This window comes from Neodiprion fabricii, chromosome 4 (assembly GCF_021155785.1).
Source record: "Neodiprion fabricii isolate iyNeoFabr1 chromosome 4, iyNeoFabr1.1, whole genome shotgun sequence".
Taxonomy (NCBI): domain Eukaryota; kingdom Metazoa; phylum Arthropoda; class Insecta; order Hymenoptera; family Diprionidae; genus Neodiprion; species Neodiprion fabricii.
This window is the reverse complement of record NC_060242.1, coordinates 32,291,800-32,312,794: the sequence shown is the minus strand read 5'-3', so window position 1 is coordinate 32,312,794 and position 20,995 is coordinate 32,291,800. Positions and strand designations below refer to the sequence as shown.

The 20,995-nt window shown below is 38.4% G+C and overlaps 1 protein-coding gene across 4 annotated transcripts; it reads right to left on the bottom strand.

Moving 5' to 3' along the window:
• Window positions 1–870: 870 nt before the first annotated feature.
• Window positions 871–19,503, bottom strand: LOC124179647 (putative fatty acyl-CoA reductase CG5065). 4 transcript variants are annotated; one of them, XM_046564254.1, is made up of 8 exons: window positions 19,116–19,503; window positions 7,298–7,601; window positions 5,022–5,338; window positions 3,802–4,049; window positions 2,695–2,881; window positions 2,330–2,515; window positions 1,561–1,821; window positions 871–1,437 (listed from the first exon to the last, which is right to left on the bottom strand). In XM_046564254.1, exons 2-8 carry the CDS (start codon window positions 7,544–7,546, stop codon window positions 1,359–1,361), a joined length of 1,527 nt encoding a protein of 508 aa, XP_046420210.1. In that variant the 5' UTR covers window positions 7,547–7,601; window positions 19,116–19,503; the 3' UTR covers window positions 871–1,358. The 4 variants fall into 4 exon arrangements, with proteins under 4 accessions (XP_046420210.1, XP_046420213.1, XP_046420211.1 ...); XM_046564257.1 differs by lacking the exon at window positions 19,116–19,503 and adding an exon at window positions 18,262–18,281; XM_046564255.1 differs by lacking the exon at window positions 19,116–19,503 and adding an exon at window positions 14,663–15,005.
• Between the last annotated feature and the right edge of the window lie 1,492 nt (window positions 19,504–20,995).

The window sequence follows — 20,995 nt, the reverse complement described above, 5'->3', positions numbered from 1 at the left end:
CGAGTGTAACGCAGCACCTCACGGAATGCTTGAGCTAAGAATAAATGTTTAGTACTCATTGTGTAGTTAAAAAACTATTTTTTACAAATGTTTGATTACCCTATATATGTAATGTATATTTATATAATATATATTTATGTTTATTATTATATCTATAATGGAACACACATAAAGTTAGGTTTTGGCCCTAGTAAGAGAAAGAAAAATTACCATATAAAAATTAAAATAAAAAATGCAAAATTATACACGAAGTTGATCATTTTCTACATCACACGCACAGCGCGCGCCGTATAAGTAATAAAACTGTATAATTCAACGGCATACATTTACCTATTATGTATATGTTTATGTACAATTAATTATTTATCACGCAGTCGAAAAGCCACGATCCACATGAGAATTGATGAAACATTCATCCGTATTCCAAGAGTAATATTAATCTTCCATATTTTTTTTGACTTTCAAAAAAGTAGTATAAAATATTTATACATGTATACTTGAGAGTTGTACCAGTATAATTATACCATCGTCATTTTCGTAATCATTTTTACGATTATTATCGCGTTAGTAACACCGCGTTTAATTAACACTGTCCTCAAATAAATTGAATAAAAAACACTCGAATTACTACAGACAATTCTTCAATAGTGACGGTATTTTCGTATCTTTCTCTTCGTTATTGGAAAATATTCTTTGGTATGCACTTGGTCCTTTGTCGCGTGGCTGTATAAGCATTTAGGTATACTGAAATGCCCGTAATGTTAACGGTAGAATTGAATGACGAATCAGAGGTTAAAAGAGAAAACACGTGAGGAATAGATTAAAGTTGAGAGTGAGAAAGAGAAAGTAAAGGAAACAAATATGCAAAAATTAAATTAAACACGTTTCTTTTTAATCTCCACATCAATCCCTATAATTAAATAATATTTTCGCGTATAACTGCATGTTACGTGTCGTATAATACATCGTCCGGTCTCCGAATGTAACTTCCTCACATTATCGTTGATAATACATTGTGGAACAGTAAATATAATAAAACAGTAAACGGCATCGTAATGTATGTACATCTACAAGGCTATATTAGTATGATAACGCTATCTTATAAAGTACTTTTGTTCCTTTTTTTACTTCTTTCATTCTTTGCCCCCCTCCCATTTTTTCCGTCAGATTCCTCGTTCGAAAACCTCACGTGGCAATAGTTGAGGTGCGTAATGATGATTATATGAAAAAATGAAATCGAAAGAAAAAAAAAGAAAAAAAAAAGCGAATAAATATTTTTTTCACAGAACATCGACAGACTGAAATAAGAATAATTTTTTCCCCCTTTTTTTCTCTCGTTTTGCTCCGTTTCACAAACATCACCGACCAAAACTAGCTATCATTTTTATGACAACGATGACACTGAACGCCTGCGTTATTCTGTGAGCCCAGTAGAGTCTGAAAAACGAAGAAAAGATAAATACATAAATAAATAAAGTAACATGAAAGAAAATCAATATCACCACTGACGTTACACGCAACAAGAAAATGATTTATAAAACAAAGCACTCGTATACTCACTTCAGAAGCCGGCTTCTAGCCTTGGTTAGGGTGTCCGGACTGTCTTTTAATATGTATTTTCTAATTCCAAGCATGTACTGATGAACGTAGGCATCCCAATCCATGTAGGTCATGTCGACGTTGAACTCGTTCGCGTCACTCGTCATTTTCACGTCTTTGACTAAATTCTTCATATTATCAGCCTCGAATAGCCATTCGTTTACAGCAAAAAATTCACCGGTTTTCGCCGCTTTCTCAAACCTTCGCGTTATCTTCATCATTCTGTGTATAGACGAAAAATTGCAAATCATTCCAGAGGATTTGCAAGTTGTTGTTTTATCACAACTTATACAGGATGAAGTGAGAAATTTGTTGAAGGGGAAAAGTAACGATCAAAGATATTTTGAACAACCGAAACAGAGGGACGGTATCTTTGATTCAATGATGATTCATTGCCGTACGAAATGAATTTCTATTGATATCTCCTTGAACGTTGTCGAATGTCAATGTACGATTACAATAAGTTTACAACGAGGTTTATGATCGAACAATTTGTCCCAGAAGTTGCCGAACTGACATTGCGTATAATAGTATTACATCAATGTATATCCGATAGTCGTTATCGCGCGTATCGATTTGGCGAAACTATCAATGAAAACATCTGTCTCAGGTTGAATGAACTTTGGATAAAAATATGAGAAGGAATCACAAGTTAATCCGATTAGGTTGAGGAATCGGTGATCTATTGGTAAAATACAATATATAAGTATACTTTTGTCGCATTACTCACATGGGCTTTCCACCTTGGCATCTGAGGACAAGGTCGATTATAAACGCTGGTAAAAAGTGTAAAATTCCGACCAATAGCTTGTGGATGAATTTATTTGTCCTGAAGGTAAATCCCGGATACCACATGACGTATTTCGTCGGTGAATCGATAGCGTGCTTCCTCGTCAGACTTCCAAATTCCGACCACCTGAAACGATAAATTATATACAACGTCCGCCAAAACCATCGAACATTGATCGTGCGTACGGGAGAAACGTACAGCGTTTCGGAACACGTGGAAAGACGATAAAAAACGAGCTTCTTTTCTCCCTCGAAATCACGGGGAATCGGAAAAAGGGAGGGGTGGGGGGAGATTTGGGTTGGTACCTGATCGGATTTAACGATCCGCTCGTACAGTTGTAGATCTGAAGTGATTTCGGTCTGCACATGACGTTGTGCCAAGCTGCTGATATCAGGGTGTTGACGACTTGATCGACCGGGACGACATCGACGATCAGATCAGCGTTGCAAACGATACTCCGTATCGTTCCTCGGCCAATTTCCATCATTATTCCTGTGTGCGATTATGCGGTTTCGCTTGTTAGAATTTGCATATTCCAAGTGTGTGCAATGCCTAGGTGTAATATAAAAACTATCGACTTGCGCAACTGCATGATCTAAGCAGAGTTTCGTGAATTTTTTTCACAACCTCGATACTTTGGTGAAACGGGTATAAACGGGTCTCGGACAAGTAATTAACGCGATAATCGCGGCTTGGCGAAGGACGCGAGATTCTGTTGTTACTACTATTGTTATTATTTTTTTATTATTACTCGCAATACGGAATTTTATTACATACCGATCGCTGGAAAGGAACCTATCGTTTTACACGGATTTGAGACGACGCACGGTAAGAGGTTGCTAATCGTATCCGTACACTGGGACGAGCATCTTTCGTGATTATCTCGCAGCCCCTCAACCGACCGTCATTGAAAGGTTTCCAACGATACGTCGCTCGCTTGAGTCGGCTAAGCCGTCGATAGTTTGAAACGTGATATCTTGAGATCCTTATAGCTTTTCATGGCTAGAGCCGATGTAGGCACGCGTATAAGTACTTTCACCCAATTTTGTAACCCAGTTTCGCTGCCGGTCACGTAGAGGAAAGAGATAATCGTATACTACAGCAGCACCCCGAAGTTTCCTCAATTTCAAGGACGCGTCTCTCACCCTACGATCCCTTTATGTAGCCCCGATGAAGAATCGGATGAATCGAGGGTGGAACTCCTCCAGGGTTCCCGCACCCTTTTGCCGGAAATTTATTTCAGGACGGGCTGTGACGTACACGTGTAGATCTGACTCGAAACGATCGATCGATGCGAAGATTCGTTCGAATCTGAATGAGAAGAATACTCGCGAATTTCCACCTTTGAAGGTGCGTGCGGAAAGATGAAGGTTGAGACGGATGGTCGAGGGGTCGAGAGGTGTCGCGCTCACCCGTGATTCCGCAGACGTTGTCGACCCATCCGGGAAACGGTTCCTGATAAGCCGCGCACACTATGCTGGGCCTGACTATGGCTATTGGCAAGCCGACGCCCTTCGTCGAGACGATTTGTTCGGCGAGTCCTTTCGTCAGTGTGTACGTGTTCGGATGCTTGCCGATTAGCCTCTTCTCCAGGAGCGCCAACGTCTCGTCGTCGAGGTTTTCGCACATCTCGATCATCGCCTGGGGTAGAATTCTCGTGCTGGAGTGTAAAAGACGCTTTTTTATTGGGAGATCGATTCTCCGGGTACCGTAGAACCTCGATTATCCGACACGTGACTTGATTTATCCGAACGCCAAGTACGGACTGTTTGTCGATTTAAATTTGTGTTGTAAATATCGTTATACCTTGAGGTAAAAACTGCATTTCGGTTATCCAATCTTTTGATTATCCGAACGAGACTTAGTCACAAATTAGTTCGGATAACGGAGGTTCTGCTGTATATGTTATCGGAAACGAAGGTCGGGGGCGTGGCTGAGCAATATTGCCGCGAGAACTGGGCTATTAGCAAATTGTTTTAGGTCACTTGTACGCGAATACGAAAGTACGAGAAGTCCGGTGCAAGCTGTGAAGCTTGAGTTGTTCAACAAATTCCCCGAAAAAAATACGACGAAAAAGGTATCTAAAAATTAAATATGGGACACTAGCAAGGAAGGTATCTCAGCTCGATCTCTCCAATTTGATTTCTTTTGCAATATGTTACAGTAGACTAAAAACCAAGCGATACGTATTTTTTTCAGCTGCCATTAAACACTTTAAATGGGTGAAACTTCCAAACTAAGCCATGTCAAGGGGTGATTTGGCAGTTTCAACCACAAGAACGTAATATTTTTTTAACCAATCCAGCTGGAAAAGTTTTCTCGTAACGAGACATGAAAAATATAATTTTCTCAATTAAAAAAAAAAAAAAAAAAAAAAAATTACCAAATCGCCGTTTGACACGCCTGACTTTGCAGGATGTTTTCACCTTCTTAAATTATTCAATGGCGTACGAAAAAAAAAAGATACGTGTCGCTTAGTTTTTAATCTAACGTAACATATTAAAAAAAAAAGAATTAAATCGTAGAGATTGACTCGGATCACATTCTTATGTCGCAACGCCATATTTTCATTCCCAATATTTTTCCTTTTACTCATCTCTCCACTCCTCGTCTTCTCCTCGGTGAAACTTACGTGTAAACCGCTTCTCGGATACGCTTTTGATCAGCGTTACTGTAGGCGGTACTGACGTGGACGAAGCTGACCAAATTCTCCATGGACTTGCAGAGCTCTACCATTCGCTCGGTGCCTCGCGTATTGAGGTTGACGGCTACTTTTAAGGGCTCGTCAAATCTGACCGTAGCCGCGCTGTGAAAAACTATCGTCACCCTCTGGGTCAGCATCGCTCTGTCTTCGGGGCTGAGACCGAGATCCGGCATTGCGACGTCACCCTTGACCGGTATCACTTTGCCAATGTTGCCGGGATACTCCCATCGTATTCTGTTGAAAACCTGTCGGTCACGTCGAGGAAAGAGAAGAAGTTAGTAGTTTCTTCTGATTTTATCGTTTTTCGTTTATTCAATTTTTCAAATCGTCGAGGCAGGATCGTTTATCGATATTTGTCATTGGAAACCTCAGGACTCCTCGACTCTAGGACGATCTTTCGCTCTACGTATAATATTGCTTTTCCGTACTGCAATGAATTCAGGTCGATGATTATCACACGCGCGCTACGAGAGTGATCGGCAACGGACGTAATATTTATAACACGAATAAGTAGGTTGCCACCACGTGGAGTCGGAATTAGACATGTAAGATGGAAAGAATTTTTATCGTCTTAAGAGAGCGAATAATCTGAAGTACGATTTTGGAATCTCGATAAATTGTACGCCTATGGACGAAGATGAGCCGTCGTTCACGATATCAAGTTCCTTTTTTCCCGCCGTATCGATCACGTGTCCCGATCGTTACGGTACATTTTTATACGTACATAGGTGCCCATTTACAATTTGTTAAAAAATAATATTCACATACGTGTATTATACCTGGTGGTACGCGCGTGTGTCAAAATTATTGGGGGAAAGTTGCAACGTTGCTCAATGTTATATAACTTGTTGAATCTTAATTTTATTCAACAATATAGCTGCACGCAATAAATTGTAACAGTGTAATAATTCTTCAACGATGACGCGTGTGGATTTCGTCCTTGAGCGACGTTCCACACTCCTCCTCGTAATCGAAGTGAAAGACATACCTATATTTCCACTTTTATTCGTTTCTTTCTCTCATTTTATCTTTCTCTCCCCCCCCCTCTCTCTCTCTCTCTCCCTCAATTGATCAATTATTACACCCAGTCATCAGTGGGTTCGACTCTTCGCCTACCTTGTACAGCCGGCTTAAAAAGTATAGTATACACAAAGTTTCATTGTACGACGTATAGTATAGATGTTACACGATCGGCATTTTGCCAGTATCGCTTTCATTTGGAATCTAAATACTCTCGCGGCAATAAAATAAACGCGTTCGCTAAAAATATTCGTTCACTAAACAAGTTGTTTTTTTTTTTTCTTTTTTTTTTTGCTTATTCTTTTTCCTTCGCGACTATGCAAATCACACATACAATTCTTTTCGTTATTACTAACCAAGAAACTTTGCATTCCATGCGGTTGCATTCTTGATGAACTACTTTCCAAAGAACGTATATGCAAATCACGGGGCGATTTATGTGGAAGGGATTTTTTCAAATGCAAATTTACTCTTTATTTTCACTTAAAACGCCATTCTTTCCAAGAATTTCTTCATACATCGCGTTGTAACCTTTTAAGAAATTTTTATGATTTTACAAATTGCCATGGAAAAGTGAAACTTTGCCAATTCATTTATCTTATGAATGTTATAAGATACAGGTATAATGTGGCAATTGGTAGGATACATTGAAAATGTATGGCGAAATTCGACTCGTTCTTAAAAATTTCGCCAACATTGAAAGAATGGTAAATTCGTCGAATTGAAAATTTCGCAAATACTTCTATTCGTCCCCGGGAAAAATTTCATCCCCGCCCAGCTAACGAAGAATTCTGTAGCCGAGAAAAGTCGTGTTACGGTACGTGGAATTATAATTATTTATGTTTTTATTTTTGTATTTTAATTTCTTTCAATCGGACGTATAATTATCGATTAGTCGTACGTAGTAGTGTAAAAAATATGTACGTTTGTTTTTCTGCGCGTACACCTTAGATTACTTGCAAATAATTACATGTATACCTGTGTAAAGAATAAACCTTGAGGCCGAGGTGTAATATAACGGTTAGAAAATTATCAGTTTTTCATTTCTATCTATAAACGTAAAATTACCTACAACGGTGCACGTCGACGATCTCTGTTTGCTGCAGGAATAAATAAAAAAAAAGAGTAAAAAAGAAGGAAAGGAAAAAAGGGGAAAAAACAGGAATATACAGGATAATTCTTACCGGGTTGTCCATGAGCTCCTGGTGCCTCTGTTCGACGGATTGTCCTTTCTTCGCGCGTATAAGGACGTAAATCGTGCCGAGTCGAGGACAGGATCTCAGCAGCTTCTCGAGCAGCGCTTTGCCCAGGAAGCCGGTCGCTCCGGTTACAAGGATCACCGCGTTTGCGAAGAAGGACTCGATCGAGCCTCCCGCCACGCTCGCCTCGTCGTTTTGATGCCCCGTCTCGGTGTCCGCGTTTGTCGTTCCCATCTTATTTTCACTCTCCAATGTACCGTTCAGCAGATGCCGGTCACTGCCGCAACCGCTGTAACGCAACGGTGCATTGACCGAGTTTAGTTACATGCAGGGAAGATGCGGAGGAACGGGATGAACGTAAGAATGCTGCTGGTCGAACACCTCGAGCTACGTGTCGTTGTCGGCTGTACGTAGATATGCGAATACGTACGTGTAACGAGTACGGTAAGGTGGAAGAAACCTGCACCTTACAAATTCTCTGTACTCTCGTCTTAGTCTCTCTTTTTTTCGACGCTTTTAACCTCTTCTTTCAACGATCTCGAAGAAATGTCAAGATTACAGGCATGCATTATAAATAACGTCTAATCGACGCGATACTTACACCGGCATTTGTTATTATTCGTATGTGTAACAGGGGGGTTGATTGTGTGGGCTGAAGTTGGCTTTTTATATTTTCTTCCCCTTTTTTATTACTCATTCTTTTTACCGTCGTTTGTTAGCGTCGTCTGTTTCCATCAAGAAGAATAGAAAAATAGAAATTGGCAACGTACGAGCACGTTCTGCTTTATCACGCGAAAACACAACATTTTCCATAAACCTGCATCGACAGACGCTAACGTTACTAATTTTTCAATCTCGCAATAACGCGAGGGGTTGCAACTTGCAATTTGGTTTGTACCTAATTTTTGCAAAACAGAGAAATTTGGACGCCGGTCGATGCGAAACGCAGTCTGTACTTCTCGTCGTGGAATCGTCACGCGGCATTGCGAAGTTCGGGGGATATATGTGAAATAATAATACGTATTCACTATTCATACAGCGTAGGCTGCCACCAGCCTTCGCATGTCTATCTATCTACGTAGCCTTCGAGCCGTGGTGGGTAAAACCTGATAGATAGGCATAAGAGGATCGATCCGTCCGTTAATATAAATGATAGCACGAGCGGCAACTCGGCGATACCCCGTTGCTCCAATCCTGCAAGTGGGTGACTTCGTTTCTCGCTAACGACGCGAACCAGGCATGGTCTGCGAGTCTATGTCGTGGGACTAGCTCGCCTTAAACCCGGTTTGAAAACCTTTTCGTTACTTCGATATCGGCACGAATTTCCCTTGTGTACAGAATTCATCACGAGCGATAAACTTACACGCTTGCGGTAGACTCGGCGAAGAGTCGCGCGTTGCAGCATTAAATAATAATCGGAGTTGGATTTTTATATCGAAAGAGAAATTTCATTCGTTGTATGGTTGGTAGGTTTTTTGCTAAATCGACGCTGTTTCAGTGACTGTCTAAATATTAGTTGGAAGTGTGTACGAGACTAACTATTTCCTGTAATTACACACTTAGTCGTCGATATTAGAGTTTCTGGTGACTATTTCAATCTTGAATGGTTTACCAAATTTTTTCAGTCAAACAAGGCCTTAACGTTGGTTTATTATTTCATTATTGCAACAAATTGTCGCAATTGTTCCGTAAAATATATTCATCACGGGTATAGCCGTAATTAAATGGAAAAGTAACATATGTGTACTAAATTTTCTAATAATAGCTACCGCAATAAACTCATTTTCATTTTGTTCAGAGAACTGGTTTTTTTTTCGTTTATGATGAAAGAAATGAAATTCAATCGGCTTATTATTTATGGATGGATAAAAGTTTCACGATACGTCAATGTGTATGTAAGAACGTCTTAGACGACGAATCGAAGACTCGTCGTATGCATAATGAAATGAGCTTGTGAATCTTTATTCACTTTTTTTTTTTTTTTATCATTCCGTTCGAAACTCTTACGAAATATTTTATTCCTTGATTGCAGAATCGAGTCCGACAGAGAAATCATCTCAATATTTAATACATAGCAATACAAAGGAGGGAAAGTCGGGGTCTGAAGATTGCGGCGTATTGAATTTTCAAACGACTACTTACACCTTCGTTTTTCAGCTCGTTTTAACTTTTCGAGAGAAACTCTGGCTTTAAAGAAAATCCGATGATCAGCTATAGCTATACATGCCTGTAGCGTAGGTTTGATAAAATTGAGGGTACAAAAGAAGAACAGAGCTTTATAAACACGCGGTAAAATACACGTATACATGAAATGCAAGTTATAATTTGGTTCGTCAACATTCGCGTGCCATTTTTTTCTTTTTTTTTTCCTCTACCTTTTTTTTCTCGTTGTAAATCTTGTGTCGGTAACATCGTCGCGGTTGTTAATTTTCTTGCGTAATCGTATGAAATGACAAAGATAAGTTATCTGCGGATGCTTTGGTGTGATCAGTTTTATCCACGTGTACGTCAATTGTCAGGAACGCACTCTATAACGCCGCAACAAAATGCGAAATCACCGTTTTTCCCTGAACCTTACCCCAATGACTTTATTCTTTCTTATATCCCACGTTAACTGAACGTTTTTTTTTCATCGCGCATTGCTTGCTGGAGGACGTTTCTTTGGCTATCACGATGTAAAGGGATCTGTGCGGTACTTCGGATCGCCATTGTTTATTTACATATACACGTAGGTACCCAGGCAGCACCAAAGTCAATTCCGTCGAAAAGACGTCTAAAGGATGTCTTAAGCCTCATTTTCTAACCTCCGTAAGGCCCCAAGGACATCTTTTATGTTAGGCGTCAGAAAATGCCGCATAAGATATCTTTTAGAGGTCTTTTCGACGAATTTAAGTTTCATAGATTTTGGATAAAATCTTCAACGATATGGATCTGGATCATTGGATCATTGGCAGAAAAAATATACAGACATTTGTTTCAATGAATCGTGTTACAGGACGAAGTTTGCTGCAATTGCTGTAAACTTTTATAGCGAACGATGATGATGATGACGCTGATTATAATAACGTGAGAATTATCTGTAAATTGGGTACCCAACGTTCGTATTATACCTTTATAATAACTGCAACGATTAAACTTATTCGCGTTGAACGATTGAAACAAAATTTTACAGAAAATGTGATGATTCTTATCATATTTTTATCCTCCGATCCATCGTGAAAACACACCTATTTCACATCAGCGTTATCGAGAGATCACTAAACTCGAGCATAAGTGCGTTCGTATGAATTTAAACTCGCGCAGTATTATACACGCGACGTATGTGTATTACAATATACCTGAAGTATAAGCCTGTATCGATTAGGAATAGAGAAAACCTTGGTCTATCCGTTAAAGTCTTAACACTAGACGGCTCACATTATACGACTGCTTCACTTTGGATTTTTTACTTTATAACACCTAACTATTTTTCGTATCTTAGTAACAGCTGTCGCGATAGCTACGCGGATGAAAATTTGATAACGAACGCAATGAATTTTTAGTTTATTTTATTCCAGCTGCTGATCTGCGTAATTAACGACTTGCGACGAATTTAGGGAATCCAATTCAGGTCTTTAAATTCTCACGATCCGATCGTTGGGTTTAGATGACATTTGAGGTACATCTGATTGTTGTTTTGTAGTAGAAACTGCATGATACATTTTTAATTTGTATCCTTTTGATCGTCGCGACGCGATTGTAGAATTGGCGGGAATTAGATGCGAGAGGTTGTTGAACAACAAAAAAACAAGAAAAAAAAAAAAAAAACAGAAACGCGGAGGATAAGTAAATTTCGCCCGAAATTTCTGTGACACAAAATCCTGTACGATATATGTCTGTGTGTGCAATCATTCCTCTACGTGTGATGACGATATTTAAAAAAAATTAATTTTATCCTTCGTTGCTCGGGATTCAAAGACTGAGGAACAAAAACAAAATTTATTCATTTCGTAATATAATATATTTTATCGTCCTGGCGAGCTGTTTGTGAAAATGACGATATTATGTTGTTTATAATAAATTGAAAATTATACCTTGGGTTGCCACGATTCGCGCTGCTACAAATAAACATTTCATCTATACAATCACATTAGGTTTATTGAACAGTGTTGTAACAGGAATTTGTTATACTATACCTATTGCCAAAAATAGTTGCATAATCGTCGTATACATGTATATATTGTCACCTTGGTAAACGATTCGTATAAATTGTGACTATTTTAGGATTGGAATATATTTCTAACAATTGTCGAATCGAACAATTTAACCGATACGCAGGCTTTTAATGTCCGAATTTCACCCTCATTAACATCGTGATTACGTGTATAAATATGTATACAACCACTCGAGTGTTATTCGTTGAGCGTTAATGTGTAATTGTGTATATAAAAAGACTTGCTATTCGTTTCTCAAATACATAAAATCATGACCGCACGTTTCTCATAGCTCACAATCAGTTTCAACAAGTTATAATAAGTACAAGGCTGAATCGGACGGGTGGTTCAATTACACCCTATTAGAATTTCTGTCGTGTATAATTCTCGTGAAAGAATTTGTACGAGTTCGTTTGAAAGTCAACGTTTCATCGTACGAGCAATGATCTTCTTGTAATACGAATGAGAAATGTGTGAATAAAAAAAAAAAAAAAATTAATAAATTTATAAAAATGAAAAACAAACAAACAAGATCGTTAATTTTTGCGCTGCACGCGCGGTTCGGTTCTCCATAAATCTTTTTATTCATCGTTCGCACAATCGCTATGTGTATCGTTTCTCGTAATACGGTAATCATCGCCTTCGAATTGCGATTTACGATCACTGCACATTTATATCCTAGGTATATCCACATCATAAAGTTCATTGAATTTTTTCGGTCAGGCTATCAAAGCGAGTGTTTTCGATTGTAGTAACACGTAGAGCCAACAAACCGACCCGTACCAATGTATCGTTACATAAGTGATATGTATAACGGCGAATTACGCTCTCGTAAAGTTCGTCGTACGTATATGTACGTATGTACGTGTATATATGTATATTAGATTGTATACATATATATGAGGAATAACAGCAGATCGTATAATATCATCGTAAAAAGCATGGCACAGCTGGGTAAATAGGCGTGCTTGCGAAAGTGTATCACGCGCGTGTGTGTGTGTGTGTGTGTGTGTGTTTGTCAGTGTATTTATTATCGCACGTGTGCAAGAATATCGAACCAAAAATATCGTCGAACATTTTTATACCATGTGACGTGAAAATTATGATTCCGCAGAGGCTGTAATGTTAAATAAAATAAACCAAAGTAATACTTATTGTAATAAAAAAAGAGGATTCTTATGTGATTTGAACGTGCATGAAAACTCGGGGTCAATTAAAGTGAATAAAAATCGATTTCAACTGTGCGTTAAATTACCTACCAGACAATATTGATACGTTGATTGTAAAATTGGAGATCTAATGTATACCTATCAGGGTAATACGGTTTGGTGGAATTTATGATTTGTTTTTTTTTTTTTTTTTTTTTATAATTTATATTTCAATTTCCATAGACTTACGCCTCGTTCCGTCTCCCTCGTGTATTGCAAGGTGCCTATATACGTGTATTATATACGTAAGTACGGTCGTTGACAAAGATATATTGCGGGGTTCGTAATACGAGCACGCGTGTTCTTTTCCTACTACAATTTTAGTACGCGCGGTACAATTTGCGCAGATATTACGCAGCTAATAAGTTGAACGGATTTTTAATACGCATGCGTGTCGAGGTGTACATGATAGAAATTCGATTTAAGTAACTGTTTTAAAATATAAACGATGCGGTATATTCCTTGACAAAGTGCAGACCTACGTATTTCATTTTAAACAGCTATTCCGGACTGGATCGTTCAATTTCCGCGTTATTGTCTTCACTCCGTATTACATGCCCGATGATAATGTTAGACGCGGTTGGAGATTTTTCTTCATTTTATAAGGACACGAGGAGGAACTACACGACAATAAGGTCACGGGTCGATCCGGATTACGTCGGGATGGAATTATTTTTAAGAAGGAAAATTTAACTTGAGTTTTCTAAAGCGCTTACAGAGTTGCCAAATGTGCAGCTCTTCTTTAATTCCGTTTTTCATCCGGCTTGTTATAGATGCAGATTAGAGGTATATCGATACACACGTGTACGGATACTCGACGAAACGTTCGTGCCGAACTGAAAGTGCGGACGAAGAGAAGGAAGATCGTTATTCTAAATTATCGAAACTTGACGACTCGATTTTTCGTCATTTCCTTAAATTGAACCAGTTCTAAGATTTTTCATCCCAAACGAATCGTTGACATTTCTCTGGAGGCTCGTTGCCTTACTTTTACACTCTGCGTAGTCCAAGTTTTAGAGCAGATTTTTAAAAATGAAGTGTATACCAATCGAAATAGCGGATCAATCCTTCGATAAGTCGAGTTCGTCCCACCCGTGTTGGTCTCATGTTTCCAGCTTATCTCCGAAATTTTGTTACCACGTCGGTTGTGAAGGATGGTCGGTTTTGTTTGCTCGATAATCGCGCCGTTGCAGCAACTGGCCGTTCGGTTTGAAAACAGATTTTCCCACTAACAAGTAGGCACACGTTATACACGCGAATGAAACTGTTTCTCCTGCTTCAACGAATCGCAAAAGTTAGCCCTACTCGATTATTTTTGTCCTAATTGCGGCTATTTGGTCCGCGACGTAAGACTCGTGCATTGAATATCCATGCAGAATTTGAAACACCGGACGATCTGCAACATACGTCAGTAAGTATCTTATAAATCAGCTGATGCCGAGCTTCTTCGCGTCTCGCGAAGCGATTGCAGACTCAATTGTTGTGTACTCGAACGAAACATAGGAAATATTGTTAGGCATGAAATTCGGTAACTGCCGAGTAGGACGATTCTTTTTATCAATCTAACGATGCAAAATAACGATCAGACTGGGCGATATTCTTTTTATCCAACTGCAATAATAATTTCACCAAACGCCAAAGTTTCGTCAAAGCAAAACAAGCAAACAAAACGAATCGGATACGTTACGCAACGCAACGACGAAGTCTTGCAACCCTTGGTAGAGTGCATCCGAAGCGACAAAGCTCTACAGGTATTTCGTCTCTCGGTCTCTTCAACTTGCACGAATTAACCGTTTTACCACGCCGCGGTTAAACATTGGCGCGAAGAATTAATCCCGATTCCGCAAAGTGTCTGTATGAAGTTGGTTTGAAAACTCATCACACTCTCCGTCCTTTATTTTTCTACCTTTCTTCATCCCCGCCGTGTAACACGTATAAATCATACTCACGATAGTACGGATCAGTTTTTACCCTCCCTTCCACACTCGAGCCTTTCTTCGTCGGTCTTTCGCTCCGACATTCTCTGCCCCTTATGTATCGGCTTGTCCACCCCCGAGTTCACTCCCTTACGTACGTGAAATTCGACCGAGCCACCGAATTACGATTGCGATCTATTACTTACTCCGAGCGATCGTTTCTTTGGCGTAAAATTTGCCTACTTTACGTTCGAGTCAATTCGAGTCCGACCGTCACACGCGGCTCCAACGGCCCCCGGTACACTCACTGCCTGTCGAATAGGGGGTAGAAATTTTGTTGCCGAGGGGTGGGGTTCGTTCCTTCCTTTGCCTTCCTTTGCCCTCCTTTGTCGGCTCCGGCAGGTGCACGCTCGCTCTTTTTACTATCGATCGTTTCTACCGCCAGATGGCACCGTTGGCAAGGGTTGCACCATACGCGCAGGGGTGTTTTTACCGGCGGACTTCCTTTTATTCCGACCGAAGAGACGCCTTATTTATTTATTTCGTATTTTACTAACCGTACTCTTTTCTCTTTAAATATTTTACAAACCGTCGAGATTTCGTGCACTTTGTATAATTTAGGCATTTGCAGTCGATTTTGAACTCGTGACGATCAGTTTTATCCATTATTATACGCTGTATTTACAGGAGTCAATTGTCAGCCCGCGGTTCTCATTTTATAACTTATTTTCGGCTTTTCATTATTTAGCAATAATTACACGGGAGAAAAATGTAACTAGGAATTTGAAACACTTTTGATCCTTTGAGTCAACTTTTATGTCGCGATAGTAGTTTGCGTGATTTTTGGAGTCGTTGATTTGAAATCTGAAATCTTGTTTTCAAAATTCAATATGGTGGATGAAAATTTCAAACTTGATCGAATACGGTCAAAAAACTTTACGCAGGGATTTTCGGAGGATGGAGTTTTTTTCTGGCTTCGATTGAATGTGAAATTTCGGTCCGCCATATTCGATCCACAATCTTGAATTTTGAAAACAAGATTTCAGAATCCAAATCAGCGGCTCCAAAAATTTTGTAATTTCTGTAAAACATGTATAAGTGTAGAAAGGTAACTTTCTTTATTCTCATTACTTCAATTTTCACGACTTTTGTCAATCAATTTGTGTCTAACAATAATAATTTACATTACATTGCAATAATTACTCTCGAGTATTGAAAACCCATTATTACACCATCAGAAATAGGAAAAGACCGCAAAGAAGTAAGTTGAAAAGTTCTTTAAATATACAAAAAACGGACACTTTGACTCAAAGGGTTAAGTATATGTTTTGCTATTTCATAATTCTGCAGGCGAATCATTAAAAGTTTCGTCAAATTTCTCACTGCCGTACGTATGCAGTGACAAGGCCATGTATGTACACCGCTGCAAAGATTAACAATAAATATTCTCCTCCAAACCTCCTGACGACAGTTGTAATAATACGTATGTAATATACGTATAATATACGTATGAGATAATGCAACAATGATAAGTAACAATGAAATTCCATTATCCTATCATGCCACTATTTCACCTTATTAAATATGATATCATCTGCAGTCGCACAGCCTTACATGGTTCGTTGTGTGAAAAAAGTAGCGTTTTTTTTTCGGTAGTCTAGGCGCGAGTCAAACGAACCGTTTCTAATGCGCGCCGGGAGTTTGCAAATATTTACAGCAATTATAGCCGGAGCTACCTTGTATTTTCACTCAACGTTTTGTGTCCTCATTATACGAATCGCTGTTGCTGTTATTATCATTTCGAGTCTCTTCATTGCCGTTTAAACGATGCAGCCTCTGCTCAAGTTCGTTTTCTCCTCGTATTATTTTTTTTCTTATTCTTGTGTATAATCCTAAACAGCCATTCGTCATGCCTCTAGGTAGTTTTGACACATCGTGTCAACGTGGAAGAAGGATTGAAAAAAAAAACAGAGAGAATATACGACGATGATGTTAAACGGTTAAATTTCTATTATGAATAATGTGACGAAAGACGGAAAAAGGTAAAAATAAAAGAAAAACCGCACATACATTGTTACCGCGTTACATAATTTTGATCACCTGACCCACCGGTGTATTTTTAAACTCAACACTCTACTTGCCTCTAATAGTGGTTTTATCGCACTCGTTAGGCTGTTTTATAATACATACCGCATTCTTCATCTTCATAAATTGTATCATTTCTTAACGTGTACAACTACCGAATCGACACATTGATTATTCTTTTTTTCAAAAATAGTCACCAAAATCATTACCAATTACGTCAATTTTCGAAATGTTACAGTATAGCAAGGCATACGATATTTTCTTCAACGTCGTTTTTTCAATTCGTACTACTTTTTCTGGGCGGGAACCGAGATATCCATTGGCGTACATTTCTTTTTTTTTTTCCTCACCAATAATATACATAAATCTTTATATCTGGTATATTTTACCGCAGGGAGTTTGATACTCTGATATTACGTACAATTTCCTGTGTAGTATATATATATATATATTATATGTATAGGATTTCAACATTTTATCCCTATAATTATTGCTGTTATAATTAATGAATTTTTTCTATAATTTCGACCGTGCAAATAATTCGCTATCAAACGCTTGCACGTAGGTGTTACTTTTTTTTCACAGTCGAAACGATCCGCTCTTGAGCTCGTCTTGAGTTTCAACGAACGGAACTGCTGATAAATTTAATTGCTTCCACTCGCATTCACCGGCTGCTTAATACACATTTCATGCATGTATATGTGTGCACGTGCGTTTACATTTCTACACCATAGCGTAAAGCATGCACGAGAATCATTTCGTTTGCTCGCACGTTCGCTCGATCGACGTTTGCACGGTGCATTAGTCGTCGATACGATCGTAAAATCAATTAGTTCTCATATTTATAACCTTCGCAAAATGCAACACGGATCTCAATGGAATTGGGATAGGTATAACGCAGAGAATGAAGTGGGATGAAAAGTGTTGGAGACTGAAATTTTTCAAGTTAACGCGTTTGCCGAATTGAATTGTGCACGGAAATCTGTCGACTTATCGTTGCGGATGAAGAAAATAAAAACAGAATTTCTCCTCAAGTTTTTATCTAATTAGGTGAAAAAATTTAACCTACTCTTTTCGTTTCTTTAATTATATTTTTTTAACTTAATTAAAAGGTGACATTCTTTTTAATTAAAATTTTTTTTCGCGCCGCTTGACCGCGATTACGATTGTCGAATTTTTAAGAACAGTAATTGTTATACTCGCTAGCAAAACTCGACAACGGAAAGTTGCTAGAAACGGCATTCGTAATGTATATTAATATGAAACATAGCATCGCGAATTAAGAACAATCTTCCCGCCGTCGAGTGCAGTATTAAAATTAGTGTTTTGCCGAATGAAAGTGAGATGAAAAAAATAAAAATTATCCGTACACTGACCACGTTGATATATCGTGAGTAGTCAAAACAACGTTCATTCACCTCGCGAACAGATTATTCCATTTTATTGCTCATCCGGTTTTTATACACGTTAATAAAACATTCTCGCTTGGAATTTCAGAGCGTCAAGATATGCGTTTAACGATTATCATTCCAAACCGTTCTACTTACACGAATGCAATGAATTATTTTTTCCTCTCTCCTTCCCTCATTCGTTATCCATCACTTCGATTAGAGAAATATCTCGGTAAAATAAATTCGCAAACTTTTCGACTGCTTCGAATGGTGTCGACACTTTTTTTGCAAATACAAAATTCACCGTTAACTGCATGGAATTCACGCGATAACCGGAGATTTCCGATTGGGTCGATCGTCCGTATCTATCGACTATGCAGGTCATTGATCATCTACTGCACTCGCAGCAGCAGCAGCTTTCGCATTTTCTCTAAGCGCACGCCTACTTCTTGACCGATTTAAAAATCTACTGGACTACTTCCCGCTTATCCGTTATTTTCGTGTTAATTTTTTACTTCAGTTCTACGCATACGTTTACGTTACTGCAGGGCGTGCGAAAGAATTGCACGATTTGCGAACTAAATTATGGCCGGTCATCGGGGGATTTTTCAGAATAAATAAAACTCGAGAAATAAATAAATAAATGAATAGATTATTGAGTGAATTTGGCACGTAGCCGCGCGATAATTAATGCACTTCCTGGCACAGCAAATGTGCGCGTTAATTAGACACACGTTGTTTATGCGACGGTTATGCATATAATTGATCCAAAGGTACATTAGAAATCGTACGTGTTGCACAAGTGAAAACTGCATCACATCTGCACCTCGCGATCACACCCACAAATATGCAACCTGTTGCGGAAGCACTTTCTTCAATTCACTGTATACAATTATACATATAGTATCTATCTATTATATTAATAAATTAGAACTTGCATATGTATACATATATTATATTACGTTACATTACATCGTCACTTGATAAATTCGAAAAAGACTCAAACTTACCGCTTTAACGTCCGTGGTAACGAATGAGAACGGATAAGTAAGAGAAGGACGAGAAGAAGTAGAACAAAAAAAAAAATAAATAAATAAAAAATTACCAAAAAAAAAAAAAAAAAAAAAAAAGAAAAAACCGGACACTCGGAGGCACACGGAACTGAATTTTTTAGGATACAAATAAAATAGAATATTTTTATTATTTTTGTTACAATTTTACGGTGCTACAGAATTGAAGCAGAAACTTTGTCATCGTTGTCAGTATTATTGTTTTATTATTATTATGATTGATATTTTTATCGTTATTATTACAAGTAAGGTATTCGGAACCGTGTGTGAAATGTATTTAATTTGTTAAAATGTAGTTTCGTTAGGCCTGTAACGAACTGTAGCAACAGTTCTTCAGCAACTGGCGCGAAAGCATGCGGTGGTACCCCTCTAAATATGCTTTACCGCTTGCAATCGCTACTTTCCCCCACCAATTTAATCTTGCCTGCATGCGATGTTAGGTATTATTGTTACCACAAGAGGCGGCGTTTCATTCACGCGGGACTTTACCTTTATATCCGCAGTAGGGTGGCCCTTCTTTCGACTTTGGCAAAAATTTTTGCCCCCTCCCCCCCCCCCCCCCCCCCACCCCCCCTATTTTCCGTCTGAAAATATAATCAAGATTTGCATGAAAAAAAAAAAAAAATAAACAAATACGAACAAACAAATGCGCGTAAAGTTAGTAAACGCACGAATAATTTTAACTCGTGCCCCGATGTTTCGAAAATTCGATATCGAAAATATAAGTATGGTTTTTTGAAACCGATACTTGATTATTTTTTATATGCATAATATCAGTAGGAAGGATCGGAAATTTGGCACACTCTTTGAGTATATTTCATGGTGTGTAATTGCAATATTTGTAGAATTTTTTTTGTCACCGGTAAACTATCAATATTCTTATACAAACACTTCGCGGATGTGATGTTACGAGTTTAAGTTTTATTGTTATTGAAATAATGAGTGAAAATTGTACTTCGTACCTTTAAATATGTTCGAAGAATGTGCCAAATTTCAAATCTTTGCGAGCGATGTTACGTGCGTAATAAAGATTTGAGTATTTTTATCGATCTAACATAGAAAAGTTATACATGTATCTTTCTTTTAAAATTTTCGGAAAAAATTTTGCCAAGTCGAAATATGCTTGTGGTTATTATTCCGTTTACGTGCATGTTGCGTGTAAATAATACATCTCTATCGAACATATCCAGAGATAAGTTTCAGATGTTTTTTTCTTTTTTGTTTTCATTTTGTGTCCGTCAAGTCCCAATACATTTCGTATAATTGTATGTATATCTTTGTAATACATTATGAATTTTTTCGATGCCGAATTATATACTTTTTATGCTGATTATGCCGAAATTTGTTTATTCGAAAGTCTTATCATTATCAATTCTTGTCCGTTGCAATCCCTCGATTCGCACACACGTAACTTGCTGAGTTCGCGGTATCATGTGATGCCGTTGTTATACGTTTTCATTCAAATATCCGAGTGTCCCGATCGGAGAATTTCCGTATTACGACTGAACGGAGTAAGAAAACATACGATTTGTAGAAAACGTTAGAAATTTGATAAAACTTGCTCGCTCTGTCGGTAAAATAGATAGTCGAAGCGACTTTCTGCCGATTCTAATCAACGTAATCTCTACACTTCGATGCTGTTGCCACGATTTCTATCTTCACACGCGCTGCACGCAGCAGAAGGAGTTTGAAGAAAAGAAGAAAACATGAGTAAAAAGTTTGTCTACGTCGGAGACGTTGCAGGTTCAGAAAAATACTTCTTACTGTGCCAGATAATCCAGGTCGTTGGACTTGTTTCTTCAAAGATCCGTACGATCGTC